Raw genomic sequence first — 27,908 nt, 5'->3', positions numbered from 1 at the left:
GAGTATTTTCTTGCTGAAGAAGTACAAGCTGTGTGTGTTCGACCACCGCGATGATGCTAAATGGAGTTGGGTTGATTTCTGGTTTGTGCTGGTCCGGTCTTGTATACAAGCCTAAACTGGTCAGGTTTTTGATGCCAATCTGCTGAAGCAGCATTTGTCCTAATGACACGTCACAGCACTAAATCCACCAATTATCTGAACTCGGGTAGCGGGGGGGCTGGAGCCGATCCCAGATGTCACTGGGCGAGAGGCGGGGGGTACACCCTGGACAGGTCGCCAGACTATCGCAGGGCTGAGACAACCATTACCACTCGCATTCACACCTACGGGCAATTTAGAGTTTCCAGTTAAACCAAAGCTGGCATGTTTTTGGGCTGTGGGAGGAAGCCGCAAGACCCGGAGAGAACTGGCACTAAATCAATCTCCTATTACAGGGTTTTCCCACACAAAAACTTGGGCAGGTTGCAGAGGTATATATTTACGTCGATCAAAGTTGGAGTTGCTACTCTAATTCACACGCCTGCTGAGTCAAATACCCTGATCCCCCTCCATGAGCAGATACTTTTCTGGGGATACAATAGCCCCAGAAATTGGACCTGGAACTTGATAGACTTTGGTTCCTGCGGTCAAAAACACAAGCTTTACCCAGAACTCCCCCCTAGCGCCCAGAGGGAAAGTTCCTGCAGTGAAAAAGGGCACTGACTGTGTCAAAAACTGCAACCATCACAAAGCAAAAGAAACTATAGAGACTATAGAGATTTACAGTTTCAGTTAAAGATTTTAAAAAAAAGCTCAGTGTTTCTGTCTCAGTCATTTGTCTTTAGCAAGTCTGTGTGCCCACGGGCTGAATAATGACACTAAAAAAAGGCCGGGGTTTGTCATGGACTGACCTGCGTCTCCACCACAGGGGCAGTCTTGGGGCCGAGGGGGTTGTTGAGAGCGATGGTGTAGCTAAGCACACGGCTGGTATTCCCACTGCTGCTGTCCTGCTGCCATTCCCCCACCGATAGGTCTGAGAGAGAGAGAGAGAGAGAGAGAGAGAGAGAGAGAGAGAGAGAGAGAGAGAGAGAGAGAGAGAGAGAGAGAGAGAGAGAGAGAGAGAGAGAGAGAGAGAGAGAGAGAGAGAGAGAGAGAGAGAGAGAGAGAGAGAGAGAGAGAGCGAGAGCGAGAGAGAGAGAGCGAGGGAGAGAGAGAGAGAGAGAGAGAGGACGAGTCAGAGAGGACAAGGAACAACCCAAAAGATTTTGTGAAAATAAGAGAGGACCGCAGAGGTTGAGAAGTTTTAAATGCATGAAAAGGAGAGAGACCAGTAGATCCAGTGGTGTTGATGGGAAAGAAAGAGAGAGAGAACACAGAGAGGAAACAGAGGGCCAATCCGCACTCCTTCATAAAAAAAAAGAAAGAAATGCCCCAATTAGAGCTACACAATGTTCCCAGGCGGGTTGTGCTTCCAACTGGGGTAGCCATCAGCCAATTCAACACCACAGCTTCACCTCTGTCCTCATTTAAACTATTACAAATAAAATACTATATAATATACACAGCAAATATTCAAAGATTGCCTTAATCATCAGCCGGTCAAAAACGAAAAATAGCCATAGAATAACAAAGCAGGACATGAAAAAAGAGAGTGGCAAAGAAAAGAAGAACCAGTAATGGAGGGTGGTTAACACAGCGTAAACAGCTAGTGTGGCACCCTCATTAGTGGCACAATACACTGGGCTACACAAGTCTTTGAGGGGCGGGTGGGGAGTACTTCACTACATTTGTATTTATGAGTTGGAGCAAGAAGCACAGCTGCTTCATAGGGGCAGTAAAACTACTTTCAAAAGGAAAAACATCACCAAAAACAGATTGAAAGATGTTTGCAGGTGTATTTTTCTCATTTTACTGGAGAAGAATTTACACAGAGAGATATTGGCAGTGCACCAAATGTTTTAGTATCAACGTCAACAGCAGACATCAGGTTCCAGTGGCAGACACACAGAATAAAAGAGTGAGTGATTTCTCCACTGACAGCAGCCTCAATAGTCCAGCAAGTAGCAGAGCAACAACAAACACCAGGCCTTAACTGTCACTGTGTCAACAGGAAAAACTTGCTTTCTTGCGCTTAATGTTATGAAACAAGTTAATGCAAGTTCTGTTGAGGTTCCTGAAATGTATTCTGGGCAATATAAGAACATCAGAGCTGAACACAGTTTCACAGCATGAGACAAGAGCTCACAGATATCTCTCAAACTTGTGTTCAATGACCTAATAAAAATGAAAAGCATGTTGATATTTCATTATTTAAAAAAAAAATCAGTGAGAGTTGTGTAACCATAAAGGAAAATGTGAAGCAGTTACAAAGTTTTGATCCTCAGATTAGTGTGTGTAGGTGTGTTTAACCTACCAGTAAAGTGCCGTTGGGAGAAGAGGTGCTGGATGAAGTGCGTGTCGGCAGAGAAGAGCAGGTCGTGCAGCTTGTCTACGCTCATGCGGACCGCAGTGTTGATGTGCAGCCGCCCGCTCAGGTCGGCACAGAACGACTCCACCTCACCTGAGGGTCAAGAAGAGATTTACTTTTTCATTTATCCTGCTACAAATCCTGTGCAGGTTCCAGTTCTAGAAATGTATCCAAAGATGTAAACGTTTGCCATTGTATGCAAACATTAAGACAGTTGCATGTTTGTTTGAAAGATACGTTTTAAATTGCATATAATAATCACACTTAATCTAGTTGCATTCATGTTTTTTGGTTGTTTTTTTTGCCAAATAAACTGCAGCTAAACACATATTGCTGCTGCATGTATATTTTGCTAATAAATATGCTCTTTGCACTTAATAATAATCCTCCAGGCAATCATATCATATCATAATTATGTCTTAGCTTAGAAGAAATTTTTTGGTTAATGATCTGACAATCTGCCAAAACAACATGCATAAACCTAAAAAGAAATTATCTCATTTAGTTTGGCACAGATTCACCCTCAGAGCAGTAAATCACTCCATGTTAATGTTTGAAAAACTTTTCCTGCAAACATTGTGGAAGGAAGAAGAGGTGGAAGCAATACGGCAAAAATATACAAATCATTCGCAGAGATCAGAAGAAGGGAAAATAATAGAGCTATAATACCTGTTAGCACCTTCATAAAGACAAGGTCAATTCAGTCAAATAACCTACTTTAAACAACCTGAAATGAGCAGACAAAATTAAAGCATAAACTTTTTTTTAAAAAACCTTTGTGCCACGATGCTCAGCTACAAATTCATTTTTAGGATTAAAATATATGTATTCTAATCCAGTCTTCATATAATTTACCCCCTCTACTGGGTTCTTGTGCTCAAATAACACTCACTCTCTTCTTGCGTGTCAGAGGAGTTGCTGGGGTCTGTGGGCAGTTCCTCATCGTTGGTGATGTCCAATGAGGAGAGGTTTCCCAGACTGGTGGTTGGCGGGGGCAGCATGTGATTGGCCAGCTCGGACAGGCTGTCCCCACCCTCTTCCAGATTCTGATGCAGTGAGGGGGGAAAAAAAACACACACACACAGACACCAGAGGACAGTTAGCGAGTGGTTTGTAGGGAAATCACCCCATTGTCATATGACTTGAGAGGAAAGAGGCCTCAGCTCAGGCTGACCTCGTGTTGACGCGGCCTGTGCAGACATACCACTGCTGCCGTGCAATTAATCTGAAACCGGCACACAGTCAACACAGCACTTCATTTATTCACTTTAGCTTGTCTTGGGCTTGATCTGTCCGTATCAAGACTGCAGGGGAAGCAGCCACAGCAGCTGTGTTTGAGCAGAGCGGATTGGACATACAGCCGATTTAAATACATCCTGTACTTCTTGTCTGGTACTTTAAGTTTATTTGTATTTCACCTCATTTTATTCAATATTTCTTGTGTGTTTTAATACTGAGCCACTGCATTATTTTGCCTTATCTTGTCGCTATGTTTGGAAACTGCTTCTACCATGCCCGAGATTATTTATTGTTATAATCAGGCGTTTGTTTTGTTCAGGACAGTTATTTGAATCCAGCTATGAAAAAAACTATTACAGGTGCAGATAGGACTGGATGTGTAGCAACACTCTACTAGGTTCATACAACCTTTTAAGAGTTAAATTAAAGAACTTTCAAGGTGCCTACATTCCCTCATGAAGTCAGCACCAAGGAATGAATGTATGAAGTCCCAAAAGTGGTTAAAATTAAATTATTAAGCATTTTTAATGCCAACTGGCACTGGGTGTGTTAACAAGTGTACAAATCAGACTTGAATTACACAAACAGAGAATCCAACAGATCTGTCAGTCAAACGGTGATTACACTGCACAAAACCGGTTATAGGTATACACAATGTGTGAAAAGGTTTGTTTTTTTAGTCTAAAAGTAGAAACAATGATAGCTGCTACATTCAGGGGTCGTACAGCTTTTTAGGAGTAAAATTCAAGTACTTTAACCTAAACTAAAAGATTTCCAGAATCTCGAAACCTTTATTATCACATTTAAAGTTTTACTATAAATACAATTGCAAAAAAGTTTACAGAATTATTTTTTACCAGCAGGAATACATATTGTACATGTATATTGTCACTTTGTTTATTTTACCAGCTATTTATATTAAGTTTGATTGTACGTTTTGATTATGATTGCTTCCAGAGTACAGGATCCACAGAAGACCTTTCTACTATGAATGACGAGTGAACACAAGAAATAATTCTAAAAGTTACATGTTGGTATAACAACGGAAATATCTATTAAAACAACAAGAAGGATCAAATGAAGAAAATGATCTAGAGTGAGTGGATTTACTTTATTCTGTCCATTCCTGCTATGTGGCTAATGCTTGTTAGCCAGCTGTGTTGCAGATGAATTGTAAGCGGATTTTTCTGCTCCATCTGTGATGAATCCGAATATTAAAAGTCTCTACTACAGTCCACAGCTGTACGGGATTAAAACCGTTTTTGACAAACTTACAGGTGGTGCTGTCTCGCACGTGAAGCAAGGAAAAAAAATCAGACTATGCATAACACAACAGTAGCTGTGTTTCCATTAACAAATGTATCTAGCATTTTGAAAATTCGCATTAAAAAAGCTTGATGGAAACACCAAAACTGGATTACAAGTTTTTACGCTCGCTTGAGGTGTTTTTTGTCTTTTTAGAAAAATAGTTAATGCGCTGAATGGGAGATGGCAACGATTTTTCCGAATAAGTTCTGACCTAGCAAACATTTATCTTGCATGTCTGATCAGCTGTTTTTACTCTGATATGAAACAACAACTAAATTTTGTTTTTTTCTCACATAATCTGTGCTTCCTCTACTGTTTACTGATAGATTAGCCTACAACAGCAACATTACACTGCCCTCTTCTGACTAAAGTACATTTCTGAAGCTTTGTATATTTGCTCCAAACCAGTTGATGGGAACATCCCCAATTCGCATTCTCTTTAATGCGACATTTTGGAATTTCGCTTCAAAATTCGTTCCGACTTTAATGTAAACATGGCATTAGATGACTCTCTATTCAAGAAGAATACTCACAAAGGAGGCGGCAGCAGAGGCCGGAGCGGAGGCAGAGGCGTTGGTGGGAGTCATGGATGGTAGCGAGCTGTGGGAGCTGGGTGGGCTGGGTTCAAGGGGATCTGAGCTTAGTCTGCGTCCAGATGACGAAGGCACCTCTATTGGCAGACAGGAGGCAGAGGAAGGAGGAGAGGAGCCCCCGAGGTTGGTAACGGAGGGAGAGCTGGATAAACCACAGGGCACCAGGGGTGGGGGAGAGCTGCCGGTAGAAGGAACCGACACTGAGCTCAGGTCTAGAAGATCTGTAACCGACACTGACTCGTCTCCTGGCCTGGGGAAGAGAAGGAGAGGAAGTGAGAGTGCATGAGACAGAAACACATAACAGAGAAAGTCTGTGAGAGAAGGACGCAGAGAAAGAGCCAAGTGTTTGTTGAAGAACATACGGACAGGGGTGGGAGATCTTTAATTGGCCAGGCATTTATTACAATTGCCATGGCAGCTGACTTAAAAAAACACTAGTTCATAAAATGTTATTAATGACTTGGAAATAGACAAAAAATCCCTGATTCATGATAAGCGTGGCTCTGCTTGTTAGGTTTAAGAAAGAACAAACTTAAACTAAACAAATCCTAAAGTATGTTAGTTGGTCTGCTGGTATGTCCACATACATGCAATTCAAACCCCTGATGAAAACTGTTTATTCACAACACATTCAAATAATAAAATAAACAAGAAATAAATTAAATACAATTTTGTCCAGTCTGTCTCTCTACCTTGTTTAATACTCGTAAGGTATTAATTTACAACACTGAGGTTAAATGTTGGCAAACGTAAACAAATAACCAGCACTAGGAAAGGAACATACGGCACAATTTAAGATGAACAGATATTATCGGCCGATATTGGCCTTTCTAAAGGCATATCAGTATATCTGCTGTCCGATATTTCACATTTTTCACAATTTATATAAATGCAGAAAATAGCGTGATTTAGAAATGGTGGTAGCCATTATTGTTTTATTCTTTTTAATCATCAGCAACTGACTGAAAGTGAACAGTAATGATGTTTATTCAGTCACTTATTTTATTCCATTTTATTCTTTATTTTCTCATTTATAGAATTGGCTAACAGTGAAATACATTTTGTATAATGTAAAAAAAATGTTAAATATAAACAATAAAATTAGGCCCATAAGTTCTATTGACTTCCATGTAAAAAAAAATGGGCTCAGAGAAACTGCACGTTATTGTGTTTTTAGGATAAGATAAGATTAGAAGATAAGACTTTATCTGCACGTTACATCCCTAAAATACCTGAAATACTTTTGCAATTGGACATTTGTTATTAATATTGCACATACTTTTTTTTCCCTTCTACAAATACATAAAACTTACAGAGGAGGATAACTGAGCAAAAAAACATGATTTAATGATCAGGTGAAGGTAGGCAACACCTGACCAATCAGATTCAACTATACAAATTCTTAGTTGGGGACATTCAAAGTAAATTTCTAACTGACACAAGGTTAGCTTCAAAAATGTTACTCAAATACACGGAGAGAAAGACCAAATACATGCTATCTTCACACAAACTACTTAAGCCTGATTTCCACCAGGCGCGTTACTGCAGCGTCACGTCAGCGCCGCGTTCGCCGTTGCAAATAGGTAACACTCTAATCAATGAGAGCATTTCCACCGGGCGCGCTGCGTAACGTTACAGCAGCGTCTCTACGCGAGCATTAGGTAGGACTTCTATTTCTCCGCAAGACGCTGCCAAATCGCGTAAATCTCAACAGAGCAGATCGCACCAGACAGGAAGTCCGACTCAGAATCAGCGTAAAACACTCCCGCCCCTTTCAAAATAAAACACAATACGCAGTTCATGCAGCCTAAAACTACTTCACATCAACATTATGTTATGACCGGGGCACCAGATCAGCAACCAATCAATCAAAGGGTCTCAGAGGATCGGCGACACGGACAACAAGAGACTGATTGTTGAAGTGGAACATCATACAATCATTTATGACATAACATATTGTTTTTATAAGGATAGATGGTCAGATCAACAGATCTTTCACGTCAGAGAAGCAAAGTAAGTTGGTTGTTGTTGTTGTTGTTGTTTACTTTATACACACAGTTTATCCATAGACTGTATAAATAGAGTTTAGAGTTTATCACGGGATCTCGCGGTCTCCCGTATGGTCAGGATTATTGCGTGATCTCGTGATCTTGCGTGTATACAACCAGCTCACTAAGCTGACGTGACGCTGCTGTAACGCGCCCGGTGGAAATCCCCAGTAACTCTTACTCGTGTTAGTGTGTCTGCAGACATACATAAAGACTCAAATATAGACATGATGCAGTGCACCATATATTTCAATGTTTTTACACTCACAGTAGGCCGTTCATGTGTTCGGCGGTGGGGGAGACGTAGTCGTCATCTTCACTAGTGAGGCCCAGTTCAGTGCCATAACACTGGTGTACAATGTGCCAGAGCTCTTTCGGGGAGAGAGACTGTAAAATAAAAAAACATATTCTTAGTTAGCAGTTAATTAGGATTTGGACGCTCAGAAAAGCATAATGAATACTTAATGCAATGATGGACAAATCTTTTGCGACCTAAATTCACTTGATGCTTTGTGTTTGTTTATCTATAGTTTACAGAAACTTTTTTGGCATTGGGATTGTAACTGATAACTGACGGGGGGGTCCCAACAGGCAGGACACAGCCACGTCATTTTCAGCATAATACAGTGAGTATATTCACAAGGCTCCTGCATCAGATGCATCTCTAAAAACACTTAAACAGCCAAACATATTTCTGAATTTGTGCTTTAAAATGTTGAATTTTGCTGACGTCCATAATGACAAATGTCAAATTTAATCCATCATATCAGCAAGTAAGTAAGTAAGTTTCAAGTTAATGTGTCTGATTCTAATCACAATATTGCATTCAATGTTTTTTTTCCAGTGAAACATTAAAATGGGATTTACTATTCTCTTTTTTAGGTTGAATTTTGGGGCTTCTACTAGAAGCTGTTAAAATGCTTTAAATGTTCAAAAGACATTTTTCTCATACTGCGCATGGCTGCTGCACCTTATTCACTCTCTGGTCTGAGATGACTTATTCTAGTGCCTCTTTCTTTAGACCCCCTCTCGAAAAAGTCCACTTTGCTCCAACTGGTCAGTGTTTTCAGATCTTCCACATCCGTGCTCTGGATGTTTCTGTGTTGCCAGCAGCTGACTGGTGTGACTGAGTCACTGCACCTGGACTTTCTGATGTGAAAAATTTCGATTATTATTAATCGAAAGTCAAAAACTACAAAATGAAAACATGTTCCAGCAGGAACCTGATGCCAAACTGGGTAGAAATTAACAACATCAGCAAGCGAGGTTACAGGTTTCTTTGTTATGTTAGCATTTAGCTACATCTAGCAGTGTAGGTAATGTAAACACAGCAGGGACGTGCCTAACGCTGATGACCATATATAGAAATTAATCTCGAGCTTAGCTGGAGTCATGTTGCAAAAACGGTTGGAAAAGCAGCATTCAGATCGGTTGGAAAGCTGGCGTTTTTGCTCACGAATAATTTTACCACATAATTTGAAACTTTGGCCACATTTAATAGGAATATCCGACATTATCATATAATATATATGACAGAAATGAAGAAAAAGCATAACAGCTTCTCGTCTCTTGCCATCTGCTTTAATATTACACTGCTGTTTCTGCATCAGTGCTGTCTGAATGAATGTCTATATTCAAACACAGCAAATAACAGTGATTTTGTTCTCCCAAACCTGTGTTTGAGGGCATCTCCTGCTTCTTGACACTGTGTTCTATTCTAAGACGTTAACTACTAGCCACGCCACACCAGGCAGCAGCACAAGGCGGCAGGAGGAAGGCGGGAGAGGAGATTGTACCTTGTCCAGCAGCGCGTTCTGCCACAGACGGAAAATCATCATGAAGCTGCGATCCCTTGCTCCGAAAGATGTGAAGAAGTGCTGAACGGGTGAATTTCAGTGGGGACAGGAAGAAGGGAGGGGGGGTGAGGAAGGAAGAAAGAAGGGAGAAAGAAGAAAAATGTGATTTGACTGATAGATTTTCCTCTGTTGGGATGTTTGCTTTGTCATGGTCAGTTAAGATAAAGTTGAGTCAGCTCATTTCATTCTGCCTCACTAGCAAAAAAAAAAAAAAAAAAAGGCTAATCTGAAGAAAAAAGCATCAACAACTAGCACTTTTTGTAGCAGAAGATGAACTACAAAGGATAGTGAATGTGTTTACACACTACCACTCAAATGTTTGGGGTCACTTAGAAATGTCATTTTTGAAAGAAAATCACAATTTAAAAAAATAAAATAACAGACATACAGTCTATACATTGTTAATGTGGTAAATGACTATTAAAGCTTAAAAAGGCTGATTTTCTTATGGAATATCTATTATATATTGTCAGCAACCATCACTCCTGTGTTCCAGTGGCACATTGAGTTAATCCACGTTTATAGTGTTGAAAGGCTCATTGATCATTAAAACACCTGAGCATTATGTTAGCACAGCTGAAAACTGTTTTGTGCTGATTTGAGAAGCAATAAAATGATCCTCAGGCTGGTTGAGTATCTAGAGGTAAAGTTGGAGATTTGTACAGGTTAAAATGATTATTTCTACCCTAGTCAATATCTTTACTATATTTTCGATTCATTTTGTAACTCATTCCACAAGTAAAATAGTTTGTTTTCATGGAAAACAACGCAGACATTTTCTAAGTAACCCCAAACTTTTGAGCGATACCGTACATTGCAGAAAATCAGTACAGACAAACGTTTTCAATTCTTGATGAAAATGAGCCTGAACTAGGGCTCAATACTGTTTATGCTAGAGTCTGACCTTCTCATTGTCAGTGCTGATCTGGATGGCGTTTGGGATGAGCTTGGCAGTCTTCTCCTTGGTCATAGAGGTCACGTCTTTCAGCAGGATAGTGATCTGTGACGGGAACAAGAGAGCTTTACCGTGTGTATGCTTCTTATCTCACCAAGGGCCCGTGCTTATCTATATTGATCTGCAAACAAGTGCATTAAAATGGCCTCTTATCTGATTGCAGGTGTGACATTAACCAGGTTACAACAGGCATTTGTTTGACTGTGCGCGTGCAAATGTGTACACAGTGTGTGCATGACTTACAGTGGTTTCCCAGCGGAAGATGTTACTGTAGAAACAGAGCCAATTCTCTGACAGATAAAGGCGGCCCTGAAGCAGTATGTCCTTCTGCAGAGCGCAAGAGTAGTCTGAGGAAAGAAACAGGAAAAGAAAAGAGGTCATTTAAAAAGTGAGACACTGGAAGTGAGGGGTTTGAGAAGTATGTGGTGCTACATGCGCAGCACGCTGCGCACACAGTTTAACTCTGTGAGTCTCACTCACCCACTATAAGTCGCTCTGTATCAGGAAGTTTCTTAAAGAGTTTGCGAAAATCCTCGTTGCGCTGTTTGTATGTAGGACTGAGAACCTGAGGGTGAGGAGAGAAAAAAAAAAGAACATGGTATTCTGCTTCACAACGAGCCTGCACAGCAGCCTTGGGCTAGACTGGGTTGCTAAAAGGTTAAATGTCTGTAAGAACACAATGTTTTAGAATGATTAGCGTTTCACTTTGTCAACTAGTTCCACTTGCTTGGAACTAAAAACAAACATCAGCAAAGTCAAGTACCCTGGAGTGAAAATATCTAATGAGGGTTAATGTGTACTTACATTGTACCAGCTCTGCATTTTCTGTAAAGCAAAGAACAGCATATTAAGAAGTGAACAGTACTACTAGTAGCATTAAAAATGACACAGTACAATGATTTTACACAGGAATGGAAAACCTTTCAGCAGCATACGTTTGGTATCTGCATGCATGTGATCCTGCCAGTCCGGTCCCCTTTGCTAACTGTTTATTGTAACCTTGAGGTTTTGCACTTTTCAGCACTTCTCCATTTCAAAAAAAGGTGCGTGCCACTGACCAGCTGTAATGAACAGTCATAAGTATAACCTACCTTTATAAGAGAGCCAGAAAAAAAAGAGATGTGGAAGCTTAAATGAACCACAGGCACACAGAAGTACAGACACTACAGACACATTCTGTATTCACTATAACAGTTCACACGGTTAAAATGGAAGGTAATGAAAATACACAACAAACATTAACATATCAGGTGTGGATGAGATTTTTCTGGCATGGAAATGTAATCACTATTCCTCCCACTCAGACACATTTTTTGTATTAAAGCTATTTATTAAATTCTGCCATTCTTCATGTGCAGCTGTTTGTTAGCTTGTGTTGTTGTTGTTGTTTAGATCAAACCCTACAAAATCATAAGAAATTGTTTAAGTGTTTGTTAAAGACACAACAATGCAGAATAGATAGTCCTGGTATAACAACATGTTTGATTTAGCTGTTTCAGCGGTTTGCTGACTGGAAAAGGATTACTTTTAACAGTTCACACTGTTAAAATTGAAGGTAACGAAAATACAAAAGAAACATTTACAGATCTGGCATGGGAATCGAACTGCCATTTCCCCAACTCAGATATTTTTTGTTCTAAATCCATTTATTAAATTCTGCCAGAACAGATGTTTACACTGTTGTTATTTAAGATCCAACCTGACAAAATCATCATGAAAATGGTTGGAGTGTTTGTTAATGTGAACCGCAAGACTGCAGAAGAAACAGTCTTAATACAACATGTCATTGCTTATCAGGATCACATTAAAGAGATTTGAGTCTTCTGCTCACACACTGAAACACTGGTACTAAGTTATTTTCTTTACCTCTCCATATCAACAGACCTTTCAGCAGCAGCAGCTTCAGGATTTAAGTTTAGCACTTATTACATATCATATATCACTGGATATTCTGCCTTACCTTGGCATTGCGGCTGAAGTGGCGAGAAGCAAGTGGGTAGGCGGATGAGAGGGAGGAGGCAGACGGTATGGAGGGCAGGGGGCTATCTGAACCTCCTCCACCACCTCCACCACCACCACCTCCACCACCTCCTCCTCCTCCTCCTCCTCCACTGCTCTTCTCTCCTCCTCCCTCGCTCTCACTGGCCCTGCCACCCCCAAGGACCCTGCGCCGCAAGGAGGGAGAGCTGCCTGGGGTGCTGCGTGGAGAGTTACTGGCCGTACTGGAAACAAAAAAAAGAAGAAAAAAAAGAGAGATTTAACTCGGGGGAGAACAGAGGAAATTCTTTCATATTTCCCTGGTAATTTCTGCTCTGTAATGCCTTTTATGTCATGCTATGAAGAAAGGCTGCAAGCGTTTCCTATTTGATAATAGCATGCCATCTAAAAGACCAAAGAAAAGCCATTTACAGCCAGTGTTATCAGCTGAACTGATTTTGACAGGAACAGCAGCCAGACAGTGGGGGGCTTTGAAGCTGCTTAGTAACTGGTCTTAAAACTGTTCAATCTAGAAGCGTTGATACAAAACCTGCAGAAGAGAATAAAACACTAAGAAGAACTGCAGTGAGTTTGAGGCGTAATTACATATCTGATCGTTTCAAGACAGAAATGCACAATAAGACAAAGGCTGAGCTGTCTTCTCTGTGATCAGCGCTCAAATAATTAATCGACTGACAGAAATGGGATTGATAACAACGATGACTATTAACGATGACAATTAACGATGACAATTTATATGCTTTTCACTTATTAGACAACAGCATTTGTACAGATTCTTAGGAGTAAAATCCAAGCACTTTTCAAGCACTTTCAGGGCACCAAATAGAAAACAATTCCACTCTTGGATAATCATATCTAAATTGTCACTATAAATGCAACTGCGAAAACAAATTTAATGGTATTCATTTATACCCACAATGATGATCAACCAAGATACCAGAATACAGCTAACAAATATGACTACGGGATTGTTTCATATATATATATATATATTTATAAATAATTGATTAACAGTTGATTAGTTAAATAAAACATGAAGCCTTTATCGCATCTAAATTATAATTGTGAGAAACAAAACAATTTACAGAATTCTTTAATGCCCAAAAGCAATTAATATATTTCATCATTTTGTCTACTTAACTAGCTGTTCAAATGAACTTTCGCTGTGTTTTGAACAGGTTTAGGTCATCTAGCTATAAATGGTGTTTGGTTTACATGAGCGATCGTGTACATTAAAAGTAAAAGTCCTGCATGCAAACCTTACTGAAGTAAAAATACAAAAGTATCAGCATCAAAATGTACTTAAAGTATCAAAAGTAAAAGTACTTGTTATGCAGAATGAATCCACTCACTTTATATATTCTGAATATATTATTAGATTATTTGTGTTGATGCATTTATGTAGCAGTGTTTTAATAGGGCTCATTTTAACTTCCTAATATACTGCCATGAGGTTTAATTTAAACCTAAATCTTGTCATTTGAATATTAAATCTTGATCCAAAAAGTAACTATAGCTGTCAGTTAAATGTAGTGAAGTAAAAAAGTACAATATTTGCCTCAAGATGTAGCGAAGTAGAAGTACAAAGTTACACAAAATTGAAATACTCAAGTAAAGTACAGGAAGCTCAAAATTGTACTTAAGTACAGTACTTGTGTAAATGCACTTAGTTACATTCCACCACTGCATCCAACTGGATGAATGCTTTGCTCGATCACTCAACAGTACACTGCAGTGGCTCCTTCTGAGCTGCTGATTTCATTAATGAAGCCAAAGCAAGAACTCATCACTTCATTTTGTATCGTTTGAGCCAAACTGCACTACATGCATCAATCCCCCACGGTAATCACCATTTGCTTTCTCCTGCAGCTACGTACAGAAGGACTTTAAAACTCATTGCAACAGTTGGAGAATACATGCAAGCTCAATGCATGTTCTTACTTTATTTCACACATTTTTGGAAACATTTTCATGCATTTTAACTGAGGATTGTCTACACTTACCCGTAGCATGCAGCATTTGCCCTGGCCTATCTTAAGTTGTTTGTAAACAGTGTCAAAGCTTAATGCAGATTCTTAAGTATAACGTTTAAATATGCTGCATCAAGGTAAATTAGGCATCGATAGTGCATTAATTGGTGAAATAAACATTAACTTACGAATCTACGCCATTATCAGTTTTCTGACAGCACTCCAACATTCCAATGGTTTTGCTTTTAGCTGCAACATCTTTTAAATATTCCTCATAAGTCTCCATTATAAGGATCTGTTCGTCTTGACTCAAGTAGGCAGCACACCACTGGTCCATTTTGTGGGATATCATTAAGCCATTAATTGGTAAAAAAGAAAAAGAAAAAAAAGAAAGAAAGACGGAAAAATACAGCTCTGACCATGTAAACTTGGTTGCAGCAGTCAGCAACAGGAGCTGGAGAGTAAAAAAGGGATGAGTCAATATTACCACCTCCCTGGCAAAAGTAGGCTGGGACAAGGAGCAGTGAAGGTGGGAGTCCATCACTAAAGCTCACCAGGTTGGTTATATAGGAAAATAACAGACCCAAGTGCCAAGTCATTTTGTCATGGGCAAGTGAAGTGACTTTAAGAATGTTACAAATAAGATTTATGTCTTTAACAGGCTATTTTGTTATTGTTTGAAAATTGCATACTGTCATTTTAAGAGAGTGTGCATTTTTCTGTGTAAAAAACTTAACTGAGTAGGCAGTTGAGCATAAACTAGCCGTCCTGTTCTAGTTTCCAATATACGGCAAGAGGATACTGTGGATTTACCTGGTTGTGCCACCACATGAGGAATAAATGTTTGTTTTTCTAATGCTACAACTGGCATCAAGTGGATTTCTGTAAACTATCTCAATGGCACGTGCGTAGCCGTAACCACTAATCAAGTTGCCTTTGTGCAGTATCACAGAGTAAGTCCTCAAGTCAGGTAACAACATAAAACAGATCTTTCTGTATCTGTTATTCAACAGATAAAGACCATTACATGCAGCATTAAGTGAGGCGAATATTTTAAAATGCTATCACTGAAACCTGAATTAACTCTGTGATTCGTTTCAACTTATCCGGGGGTTTGCAATATTGCAATGCAAGCGTTTTCTTCTATTGGTTGGGTTGACTGGTACTAGCATTACTTTATCTATCAGATTAGTGGAAGAACAATTACATCTGGCTAACGTCAGCCCTCACAGACACTCACCGATCAGTTTACTCAATGAGTCGAACAAAGTTTGATGTTGTAGTAACAGGTAACGTAACAAACACACTTGTAATGTCAACATTTTCTAATGTTTTATATTCAATATCTAAACTGAAAACATGAAATGAACAGACATGTCATTTGAGTCATCTTGTCTCAAGTCTTTAAATCGAGTCTTGTGTATTTATTTATTTATTATTTCTATTGGGTTTGGATTTGATGACATACTGTGAAACACTTTGAGCTGCATTTTATGGATACATACAAACAAATAAGGTAATTAATGTTATTACTATAATTAATAAATCTCAAGTAATTTATTATCTGTCAAGTCAACTTGTCAAAACAGTGGCTTGAGTCGAATGAAGTCCAAGTCACTGTAATACTGTAATTACAGTATACAGTCCTGAAAAAAAAAAAAAAAAAATGTGTGTATGTATATGTATATATATATATATATACACACACACACACACACATTTCCAATCTTATTATTAATTCACATTCCTTCTTGTTTATTTACTTTCTCACTATAAAACACATACATTATGCAGAAATGCTACAAGCATGAAGAACATGATAGCTAAACAAATATTTACTCCTGCAATAAAGTTGAAAAAAGTCACAATAATGCACTAAATCGTACATTTTCTACTGTAGAAATGCTATTCTGCCATCCATAATTACAACTAGCACCAAGCTGTCTTGAGGTTAAATCAAATAAGGGCAGTGTGTCTTAAGATTGTACAATCAAGAACAGTTGATACAAAACCTGCAGAATAAAAAAAAAACACTACCAAAAACCTCAGAGAGTTGGAGGTGTAATTACATATCTGATCATTTCAAGACAGAAATGCACAATGAGACAAAGGCTGCACTGTCTTCTCTGTGATCGGGGGCTCAAACAATTAGTTGATTGACAGAAATGTGATTTCTAACGACAATGACAATCTACTACTCTAAATGAACAACTTCAAGGCAACACTTTAATTGTGATTACCATTAATTATATTCCACAATGTATATGCTTCAACAGTGTTTGTACAGCTTCTTAAAAAATGCTGTAAGACCCACTTTTCCAGTACTTTCAGGTCACCATAACGAAAAAAAAAACATCCAGACTCTTGGAGCTCTTATAACCATATCTAAATTGTCATTATAAATGCAACTGCAAAAAACAAAATTAATGGAATTAATTTATACCCACAACGATCAATCAAGATGCCAGAATACAACTAACACATATGATGGTGGGATTGTTTTATTGGAAATAATAAAACCAATAATAATAGAGTGATTATGCTATACACTTTAAGAGTAAATCCAAGCACTTTCAAGGTACCAAAAATAACAAATTCCAGACTCTTGGAGGTTTTATAATCATATCAAAATTGTCACTTTAAATGTAATAAGTTAATAATAACGCACTAAATCTTACATTTTCTAGTGTAGCAATGCTGTTCTGCTATACATAATTACAACTAGCACCAAGCTATCTTGAGGTTAATGCAAATAAGGGCATCGTGTGCTGTAAAGAGGCTTGTAAGGGTGTGTGACCAGGACATTGGAGTGATGTGAATCTGTGTCAGCATGTGTTTACAAACCAGGGCTAAATCCGTCTGCAGCATTACCAGAATTTTCTACACAAACCTCTAGTTAGCCTTGATATTGTCCTCTCTGCTGCCACTTAGTGAAAGCGGAGAGACGGATCAGCTAACGGGCAGCTAGCGACACCAAAACAACTCAGCCCAGCACACTTAGAAATGGACAAGAACATAATAAACGAGGCGTCAAATATGAATTACACGACTCAATTAAGAAGCACCAGATTGTGCAAGGGTGGAGACTGCTATTTCACTGAAACAGGGTGGAGGCGTGGGAGCGCTCTGGCCAGACTGAATGAGCATGCAATCACATAAACACACAGCTAAAGCAGTGTATACAGCTAATAATTTCAGACTGCGGCTTGTACACCTGCGCTTTTATACAAACTATGCGTGTCCCAGCCGTGTTATCAGTGGGATTTGCAGAGCTATGACTCACTTGACCACACCACAGTCGGTATATGAGGACCACAGACAGATCACTGCATAGCATAATGCTATTCATCACACAGGAGGCTGTTTGTGTCACTTACTCGAACATGTCATGAGGCGTTTGCGATCCAACTGATATCCACAAAAACACACGTTGCTGCTCACTGTTGCATCAATATGGTGTCCCTGGTGTGCGTGTGTGTGTGTGCAGCTAAAGCAAGCTAGACGCTACGGGGCTGTATGTCCTCTCTTCTGTCTTGTTTTCTTTGCTTCGCCTCGGGGGAAAAATGCGTCCATCATCCACCGTCCCGCGGCCGGATGTTAATTTGTCATTGCGGCTGACGACGCCCCTGCACCTCGCAGCCAGGCTACCGGACGGACCGCTGCTCCCTACGCCGTTAGCAGGACCCGGTAACGGGTTGCAGTCTCTGCGTCCATCAGTAATCCCCTTTGCAACAAGGGAGAGGGAGGAGGGGGAGGGAGGAGGAGGAGGAGGCTCCATGTGCTGAGTGAGGCCTTGCTTTTTTTTTTCTCTTCTTTTTTTTCTACAGTGAGGTGGTGCTGAACTGGGGGGACCGATAAGGATGATAAGTCAAAACTGAGGGGTTTTATCTGAAACCAGCACCTTACATACAGGAGGTCACAAGAACATTTACTGTCACTGTTATCTTTGCAGTGAATGCCCCTTTTTTTAGCATTAGAAACTCTTCTATTCATTATCTAAACAGATGATTAAAACAAGACTCAGCATTTAATCTGTAGCATTTCTGACACATGTACTGTGTGTTTTATGCCTCATGAGTAAACTATTTGTGCAATATTTCTGATAAATTATGCAACTTTTTGGAAAAAGTTCCAAAAAGTCAATGCTTATCACGTGATAACTAAATATCTTGTATTCTGGACAGAAAAAATACAGGAATTTGAAATGATATTTGAATTTGATATGACAATATATACTGTCAAATGTTATAACATTGTTTACCATACATATTTTTTCTATATCACTTAGAAATGTATAATAATTTATGTAAATTTGATGACACTTTACGCTCTGATTCTTGCAACAAAGAGGCACTGTTTAATCATGATTTTTGTCGTAATTATAATATGAAATGACCTATAATCAGGATATACATTTATTGCCATATAATTGTAAATACCACTTTAGCCTCCAGGAAATTTTCATGGTAATTTACAGACCAAATAATTTTTCGTAGAAAATAATGCATATATCTTATATATGCATTTCAATCTAAATGTTCCAAACTAACAAAAAAAATAAAAGGGATGTTATTAAGTTGCTAATTATTTATTATAATAATACCATCACACAATCAGATAGAGGCCCTTATGTATAAAAAATGGCTAAAACATGAATTGTAAATGTAAATGCAGAGACCATGGATGCATGTGGTGAATCCACCTGGCCAAAGCCCAGAGCCCACGCAATCCCTTAACCCTCAATCTCTCTGTCCATCCCTCTGGATTAGAGTCCCATCATAATCCACGCTGGGCTGAGCCAGGCCGACATCACCATTCGGTCTCCCTGTGTGTGAACTGTTATTTCTAAGGTTCACCAATAGCCTTTAATAATGTCAGAGCTTCATGGGCTGGGTGGACATTAAGGAAAGGGGAAGGAGAAGACAATGCAATTCAGAAGAATAGCCTTAAACATGTACAGGAAGTGGGTATAATATAAAAGGTGCAACTCTTATGCCTTTTCCTTCCTGCCGACAGAATTTCAACACAGCAAGAGACATAAGACTGCATATAGACTTCTGTGAGAGCACATATCTTATGGCTAATTAGGAGATTGTTGCTTTTGGCATACACATGGTGCAAAAGCCAAAGAGCCTATTCATACGAGCTACTGGCAGTGAGAGAAACTTTAGAAAACTGTCTGAAATCAGTTTCAGAAGTGGATCGATAACCATACAAAGTGAATGTAAACACACTAACTGAATGACTATGTAAACAAGGAAAGGTCACAAAGCTGCCCTGATACAGTGTGGCAGAAACACAAAGAGGGGTCACAATTCAATCAATCACAATCAGTGAGCGAGTCACTGTGTTGTCCTTTGCAATGATGTCATTTTAAGTTAGACTGTGTGTGTGTGTGTGTGTGTGTGTGTGTGTGTGTGCGCGCGCACATGTGTACAATATATGTGTCGAAATACATTTAACAGTCATGTAGAGTTTAAAATAAAATAAAAAATCTGCTCCACACTTGACCTTAAAGCTGACTGAGTTACACTACTTACTTTTTTATAAATACATTAAAAAAGCGCTATTTGTGTTTTCAAAAACAAGTCGCCCAGGCTATTTCAAAGTTATCCGTTAGAAAATGTAATGTCTTTTCCACACATTTCCTGCAGTCTTTGTACAGACTGGTTTAAGATTAGACACGCATCAGTCTACATATTTGTAACGCTAAACATGTGCTCAAGTTGTTTTTAATGACAATTTCACAACATGTTTACATCAAAATAGGTAGAACGAGGTCTCTATGTAAGGTGGAATTACCCTCTCTGCTGTTCCGTACAGAATGCATTTGTGCAAGTTGTGTACAGCAAGTTGAGGCAGCTTTAACTCTGCAAAATCAGGTGAGTGAGACGTACAGAGTACGACACTGCAAAGAATCAGAGGCAGTCAACTCTTTATTGACCCGTGTTCCATTTAGAAAACAATTGAGATCAATTACTCAATTAGTCGATCGCAGGGAATCTATTTTAGCCGGCTCTTGCACATTTGTTTAGAAGCTACAGCAAAGAGCTACAGCAAGACTGAAGCACAGGTTATTTGCAGTGCAATAGTCCATCTAAGAAGCCCTTTTAACGGGCCTGGTCTGGCATGTTAAGGATAACCTGCAGCACATAAGCCCTGTTCTGTCTTTTACACCTTTCAGATCATTTTAACATAGGCCTTTAGACCTGACCCTGCATCCAACCTGTGAGACCCTAGAGTTGGTCAGTCAGTTAAAAAAGAAAAAATGAGAACACAAGTTTCTAGAATACTTTAGAATTATTATAGATTAGACAATAAAACAGGATATTGCCCTCTCAACCAAAATATTGTCACAACGACGTTATCTTGATGTATGACGAATATGTAAGAAGAAAAAGAATCCCTGTCTTTTTTTTTGTTCCTGTGAAACGATTTTAAATGTTTAAATACTCATCCTGTATTCAGGGACATTCACAAAAATGTAACCCAATAAATTAGACTTTGGGGCAACTAGGTAGCCACACTAGTCATTAGAAACACACTTCACCATTAGAGGGTCATAAAAGCCAACAGAGCAATATTGAGAGAGACAGGACAAGAGATGTGTGTTTGGATATCAGTTGGGAAAAATTTTCATTTCCCAAACAATGTTGCTGAGGTCTACTTAGGGGGTTTTGCAGGTTTTCGGCCATCCCTGTGTCGCTACAGCAGGAGCAAGATGAGGACTGCTGCCAGGGGTGAGCAATAAACTGGTGTGCTGCGTCCACTGCAATGAAGTGGAGCCGGTTGGAAAAGTTTCCCTTTCATTGCTCTCTCGTCCTCCCCCTGATGTAACAGGTGAGGGAGGTGTGTATGGAGCACTCCTCAGTAAATTTTGATTTTGATTTAACAGTACACTGTTCAAATATTGCGTTTCACTGGGAAATATGGCACAGCAGAGAAACTAAATGAGCCCTTTTCACACAGTTTCCCCAAAAGTGCTGTAACTAAGCTCTGCCGTCATTTTGCCTTAGGACACTCATACCGATTCCTTAACAGCGTAATATTGGCATCCCCAGTCGGTGAATTCACATTGCAATGCAGCATTGCAGAACAAAGTGATAGGAGATGGTACTGCTATGAAACAGCAGCTGCAGCATCAACAGTGCCGAGTACAACAAAGGTGAAGAACTGCACGCCGTGCCGTTTCTTGCTGTACATACTCAAGAAAAAGTTGGGCTGAACATAATTAGATAACTGTCGAACTCAAGTGAGAGGCGTGTTTCTGATGATACGGTCAAATTCCTTTCTTATTACCCTTATTGATCCTGCCAATTATCGCCTCTGTTACTAACTCGTTACTGAGCCGGGATCATTTGGTCCCTTCATTATGACAAAGGGCAAAGGACATTAAAACAGCAGTCTGAAAGGGTTGATGAAAAGATTTATGTAAGATGGTCTGTAGTTCACAATGAATCTCAAATGCATGACAAGTGACCTTTGTGTCAGCTCTCCACAGCTAATTTTATCTACAAGAAACTTTCCACTGTTAAATAAGAGAAATAAACATTTGCCATGAAGCCAAATGGGGCTGCTTATAACTTGTCAAAGATGTTTAGAAAATGCAAAACTGTGTCTGGGAAGTCGGTGCAAACACTTCAGTCCTCAATGTGCTTTTCTTGCAATCATACATTTCAACTTAAAGTTCAAAGCTGAAAACCTACAACTGGATGACCAAAGATTAATTTGAGTCTTTTATAGCTTATCTGATCATTTTTGCGTATTCTCAAAAGACGCATTAAGATTTACCAAACATCTTTTAAACCTAAATCTTTCACTTGCTTTTTAAGCTATATAAAAACATACATTTTTCATGCAACATGCACCAAAACAATATAACTGGGTCAATAAATGATGTGTAAATGAAGAGGATGAGGGCACAGCTGTTCATATGGAGCACAAGAGAAAATCACCCTCTGTTTGCCCTCTGCAGTGGTGCCCAGAACCTCCTCTGATTGGACTCACATGACATCATCAGACTAAGAGCCTGCTCCCATTGGCTGAAAGTGATGTCATGCTTCAGAGGAAGGATAAATGGCGCAGCTCCTTGTGACTGACCCAGCTCTGTTTTTCCTCACTGCCACAACAGCGGTCTCACTTTCTTTGTTTACAGTTTACATAACCATGCTGGTCCACTTATTTAAAGAGGTTATCTTACTTTCTAAAATACTAATCAACTGCAGGGGACATGTGGTATGTATATTTTGTTCCCACAGGGTAGCATGGGCATTTCTTATTCTTCACTGAAATTCAACCAGCCGACTGCTGGCCTGCTTTTTTATTTGACGTCATAGCGTACCATGAATCAACTCAACTTAGTCAGGATTTTAAAAGTGTAATCTGTCCTCACTAGTTTTAGCCATTAGCTAATTAACTCCACCCTGTTCCAAAATAGTTGACCTCATGTAGCATTGGAGAAAAGTCGACTAGGCGTAAATCTGTCAGATGTAAGGCCTTTTTGCTCTACACCAACATGCACAAATGAGAAAGTGCTCACTCCAGTCAGTCATTGCAGCCAAATCTGGTCTCAGAAGGCCTAAATGCAAATTGGCTGTGGTTTTACAGAGCTACAAGCATAGAATACCCATGAGACAGTCAAACATAGTGCTGACATAGTGTGAAACCTCTGTTCTAGGCCACTGAACCTTATGTGGTGCTGGCGCTGTAAGATAAGTCAGCCCATCGTCAAAGACAACTGAAGGGGGGGGGCAGACACTTAGGTTTGGGCCTCATGTGAGAGTACACAAATGCTGTACTCTAGTGCTTTATTTCATTATTTATTTCATCATAATTTCTTTAAACGCTGGCTGGTTATTTGGGATGAATCCAGCACACTAACCTGCAGCTCTCCCAGTCAGAGTCTCTGCTGAGCAGGCTCCTGAGGGACCACCGGGAGCGCCGGCTAGGAGAGGGACTACGAGACCAGGAGCGAGACGGTGGCAGAAGGAGGTCCTGTGAAGGGCTGTCCTGACCTTGCTCTTCACCCTCCATCTGACTGGCCACTGAGGGGGAGGGGGAGGGGCTTCGATGTTGAATAGTGCCCCTCTCCGCAGTCTCCTCGACTACTATTTGCGGTGTTTTGCCCCACTGTCGCTTGTGGGCGCAACCTTGCTCTTCCTCATTTCGCTTCTTGGTTCGGGTCCTGCTGCGATGGCATCGACTGTGACGGCTAGAGCGTGACGGTCTGGGGCTAGGTGAGCGAGACCAGGACTCTGTATCTGAGGATGGTGGCAGGATAGTCAGCGTTGGGACAGGGATGGGCTGAGCCACAGTGATGCCTTCGGGTCCCACGGGAGAGGACATAGTCATCTTCAGAGCTTTCCGGGGCTTAATTTTCTCTTTCAGTCAAGTCAAAGGCACCAGCAAGGGCTTGTTGTGTTGCTAAAGTTGAGACTGGCCCATGAAGACTGAGATGGCGCAGTCATGCTTGTGTTTAATATATATTGAAACAGGATGGGTAAACACATCAAACACTCCCTCTTGGAAAATCAACACTGCCATATTAAGTATCACGAAGCATAAGTAAAGATGCTTCAGCATTAGCCATATTTCTTGTGAAGAAGTGTCAAGTAAAATTCCCAAAACTGAAGAAAGGTTCACGAGTCAGCAGAGTTGTAGGTCTTCCTTTAGAGTCAAAAAGGATGCAACAGGAAGCTGGAAGAAAATCTGTCACGTATTACAGGCAACTGTGTTCATTAGGGAATCCATCCTAAATGCTCGATCATCCCTATTCTGTGTTATGCTTATGAGCATCACCCCTTCCTCCTCAAAACCTCTTGCACTGCCCGGTGTCACCCTCTTTCTTCAGTACTCCTCCGCTCTCCTCCCTTTGGCAGACTTCAAGCTGGCATTTGCATAATCAGGCTCATCTTAGCAAGAGTTGAAGTCTCAGAAAAAGACAGATCTGTGTCTGGAAGAAGCTACCTGAGGAGTGACAAGAGCAGAAACTTTGCATTCAAAAACCCAGCCTACATCTGACCACCACTACCACTTTTCTAAAATGTTTTTCCCTGATAATTTGAATCGTTAAACTTTACCAGTAAAACAAATGACTGCGAGACTAGGGCTATTTCTGTCTGGTCTTTGATACTGCCTGCCCTGCCAGTTCTGGGAATATGAGGTATCATATGATGAGGATGTATTTGCAATGAAATAGTGTTCCCGTTAGAGGCCCGATCAATAGGATTTATTTATGGCGGTGGAGTTTATGTTACGTGTGTTGTTGTTTTTTAACCTATGTTTGGAGAAGAAGAATCACTTTAGCTCCATATTTCAAGATTTCCCCCCCTTCAAGTAACTCAGAAATAGCCAAAACTGGATGAACATGGGACTGAGTCACTGTGCATTTATCAGCAGACCATTACAGACACCAAGAAAAACTTTAATCGCTGTGATGTTGCAAGGAAAGCCCATACAGATCAGTCCCTGGACAAAAAAAGCAGGGGCTCTAGATCTTAATACCACAAGTTCCAAACCCTGACTTAAAAACATCGCCGATCCTAAAACTGTCCTGACACAATCTCAGACAGTAACTGTCAGTTATAAACAACACCTTTATGAAAATGCATAGTTCATATAGCCAATAACATGGTCTTATTGCTACTATGGGCTATCAAAGTCATAACTAAACGAAAGACATACTGCAGATGTGTCCTCCAATAGGAAAGGATTGTATGTGTGTCACTCCATTGTTTGCCTTCAAAGCAGACACTTCCAAGGCAAGGACCTAAGCACGTCTGACAGTATTTGCTGTGATCTGTTTGAACAAGACCAATCTTGGCACAGACTTGTTTGTCCAGCGTAATCCATCATAATCCCCCGTGTAGCCTTCACTCTTTGGTCCACACAAGCCTGATCTTTTTTTTTTTTTTTTTGCCATAAAACACTGGCCACGTCAAGCAATTACACACGGGGCACAGCCATTTCAGACGGCACGGACAAGCAAATGCAAGTTACTGCAGTGTGAAGCAAGTATCCAGGAACAGCTGCTCTTGTGATATCAAACCCATTACTCAACACTGCTGTTGCTCTATTCATTTTGATTTAACAAACGTAGCACTTGGTGTGAAACACTGCCAACCACGGAAATATGCTGATGTGTGCAATCAAACACACACGGACAAAGGGCGTGCAGAAACAAAACTGGGTTTAATAATATGGCAGAAAGAAAAAAACTTTGCAGCCTGGCAAGATTAAAGTTGCATCTCCTACCTCCCATTGGACGAGTTTCCTCCGTTCCTATTATCTTGCTCGGCCTCGAAAACAAGCCGAGCGACGGTGCGGGGAGTAATGTTAAAATCCACTTTTTCACAGGAGCACATCAGCATTGTTAGATGCGTAAAGAAGCATCTGCCGGCTGTGGCTAACAGTTAGCCTTTAGCCAGCTAAAGGCTAAACACAGCCAAGTTTAGCTAACGTTACCCCCCCGACCTCTGAAGGCCGACAGCTCAGAAAAAGATGACTTTCTGGCTAGCAGGCTTTAACTTCCAGTTGATAAAGTACTACGCCGACGCCTTCCATTTTCACTTTAAAAACACCACGGTATAAAACACTGGTTTCTGATTAAGTATAAGCATAAGAACCAAAGTTAGCTTAGCATTAGTAGCGTACTAACTTGGTTTTAAAGTAACAGACAATAGGTTTTTTTGTCGAAAAGTGAAAAGGAACGCCAGTCAGTCGGCTGATGAACCAAGTACGTGGGGGGAGGGGAGAAACGTCTCATCAAGAAAACTATAATCCCAGCTACGTAATTTCAATCATATAAACCCACAAACACTGTCAATATTGCATTTATAGAAGTGATGAAACTGTAACAATTATTATGTAACTTAATGTACACAGCCACCAGCAAAACACGACGAACACCCCTCCGACAAACTTTGTGGTACAGCCCGGGGAAATAACTGTCCAGAGGATGTGGCGAGAGAAGCAGACGTGTGTTTACATCAGAGAGCAACTAGAGTTTGACGCTTCAACAACTATATAGTTCTGATTAATTACAACAAATAACAATAACAAAAAAACAGCTTAAGTGTTGTTACAGTTAGGCTGTTTTTTCCTTCTTCTCACGAAGAGCAACACATGAAGCAGTCCCATACAGTTTCAGTAATCGACAGGGATTTTTGTTGCATAAAGTCATCACACCATATTTTCTCCAAAAGACTTAACAAAGCATGAGCAACAAGTGCAAGCAAATCCACAGATTTAGCACAATTTCAGAGTTAATTTGAAGAGAGCTTTTATAGGCAGGAACATTGCGACCCCTTGTGTCTAACACGGTTGTGTGCAGTCATTATTTGTATACAGATCACTCATCATTCCCATCACTAAATTATTATAAAGCTGTATGTAAGGATAATGAGTCCTTATCAAGCAATATTCTCTAATAATAATAATAATAATAATAATAATAATAATAATAATAGTAATAACAACAACACTACTACTACTATACCTACTACTACTACTACTACTACTAATAATAATAATAATAATAATAATAATAATAATAATAATTATTATTATTATTATATATATCAAGTTCATATATTTATAAAGTTTATATATATATATATATATATATATATATATGATAAAACAACTTATTATGGAACTTTTTTTGCAGCAACAAAAGGTCAGTGCGGCACAGTGTGTGTATTTCATGACATAAGTTCATCTTACCCCTCGCCTCCTGCCGCAGCATCGCTTCATATAGTGTCATGAACTATAATAGGTAGGATGCAGCCTGTAAGAGACCTGATATCTTCTTCTCCAGGACGCTTCCAGTAAACAGGACCAATGATAGGTCTCCCTGTCTGAAGCTGAAAACAGAAGAATATACATCAACAAAGACACAGCAGTAAATATGATGCATGAATTATTGAGATTTTAACTGTCTGGTGCACATAGGTTTAAAATAGGGTGATTCTTTTAATTATTAATTCATTTTAAAAAAAATCCAGATTAATTCAGAAAATAATTGCATTTTTTCCCATTAAATGGGAAAATAATTAGTGGCAATCACATACCTTAAAAATGCTTCCAAACCCTAAAAAACTAATTTACCATCATACAAGACAAAGAAAAAACTACTTAAAAAGCCCAATTAATTTACTATCAAAATAGCTGCTGCTTAGATTTGTGCTGATCATCTAATTGTTTTATTGATTCATTATTTCAGCACACCACCACACCAAAACAATTCTAATTCAACTTTATCTCATTTTTTAGTGTCCACAGCCCATCATGTACACACTTTGCATGTTTCAGTCTCATTTCAACAATGCTGAGCGCTCAGTGTACCAGACTTTTTTTTTTAATACACATTTTGGAAGAAATACTTGCAGTTTTACAACTAAACTTTAGAAGCTACAGAACAGAGAAATGTACAGCCCTGAGAGAAATAAAGTCAGAGTTGTTATAGTATTTAACATGATATATATATATATATATA

General features: G+C 39.6%; 1 protein-coding gene across 1 annotated transcript in view; it reads right to left on the bottom strand.

Annotated features, from left to right (window-relative positions):
- gramd1a (GRAM domain containing 1A) overlaps positions 1 to 26,106 on the bottom strand; it is a 38,305-nt gene extending 12,199 nt beyond the window's left edge. The window contains exons 1-13 of the mRNA XM_059338931.1: positions 25,667 to 26,106; positions 23,295 to 24,379; positions 12,406 to 12,667; positions 11,250 to 11,270; positions 10,926 to 11,010; positions 10,689 to 10,792; positions 10,395 to 10,490; positions 9,431 to 9,511; positions 7,903 to 8,021; positions 5,527 to 5,836; positions 3,339 to 3,492; positions 2,393 to 2,539; positions 891 to 1,012 (exon numbers count right to left, since the gene is read on the bottom strand). Of these exons, the coding sequence (XP_059194914.1) occupies positions 891 to 1,012; positions 2,393 to 2,539; positions 3,339 to 3,492; positions 5,527 to 5,836; positions 7,903 to 8,021; positions 9,431 to 9,511; positions 10,395 to 10,490; positions 10,689 to 10,792; positions 10,926 to 11,010; positions 11,250 to 11,270; positions 12,406 to 12,667; positions 23,295 to 23,764 (1,971 nt within the window). The 5' untranslated portion in view covers positions 23,765 to 24,379; positions 25,667 to 26,106. The remainder of the gene's footprint in view (positions 1 to 890; positions 1,013 to 2,392; positions 2,540 to 3,338; positions 3,493 to 5,526; positions 5,837 to 7,902; positions 8,022 to 9,430; positions 9,512 to 10,394; positions 10,491 to 10,688; positions 10,793 to 10,925; positions 11,011 to 11,249; positions 11,271 to 12,405; positions 12,668 to 23,294; positions 24,380 to 25,666) is intronic.
- Positions 26,107 to 27,908: the final 1,802 nt, after the last annotated feature.

This window comes from Centropristis striata, chromosome 8, assembly GCF_030273125.1.
Source record: "Centropristis striata isolate RG_2023a ecotype Rhode Island chromosome 8, C.striata_1.0, whole genome shotgun sequence".
NCBI classification, from domain to species: Eukaryota; Metazoa; Chordata; class Actinopteri; order Perciformes; family Serranidae; genus Centropristis; species Centropristis striata.
Note: the sequence above shows the minus strand (reverse complement) of the source record. Positions and strands in the feature narration are given on the sequence as shown.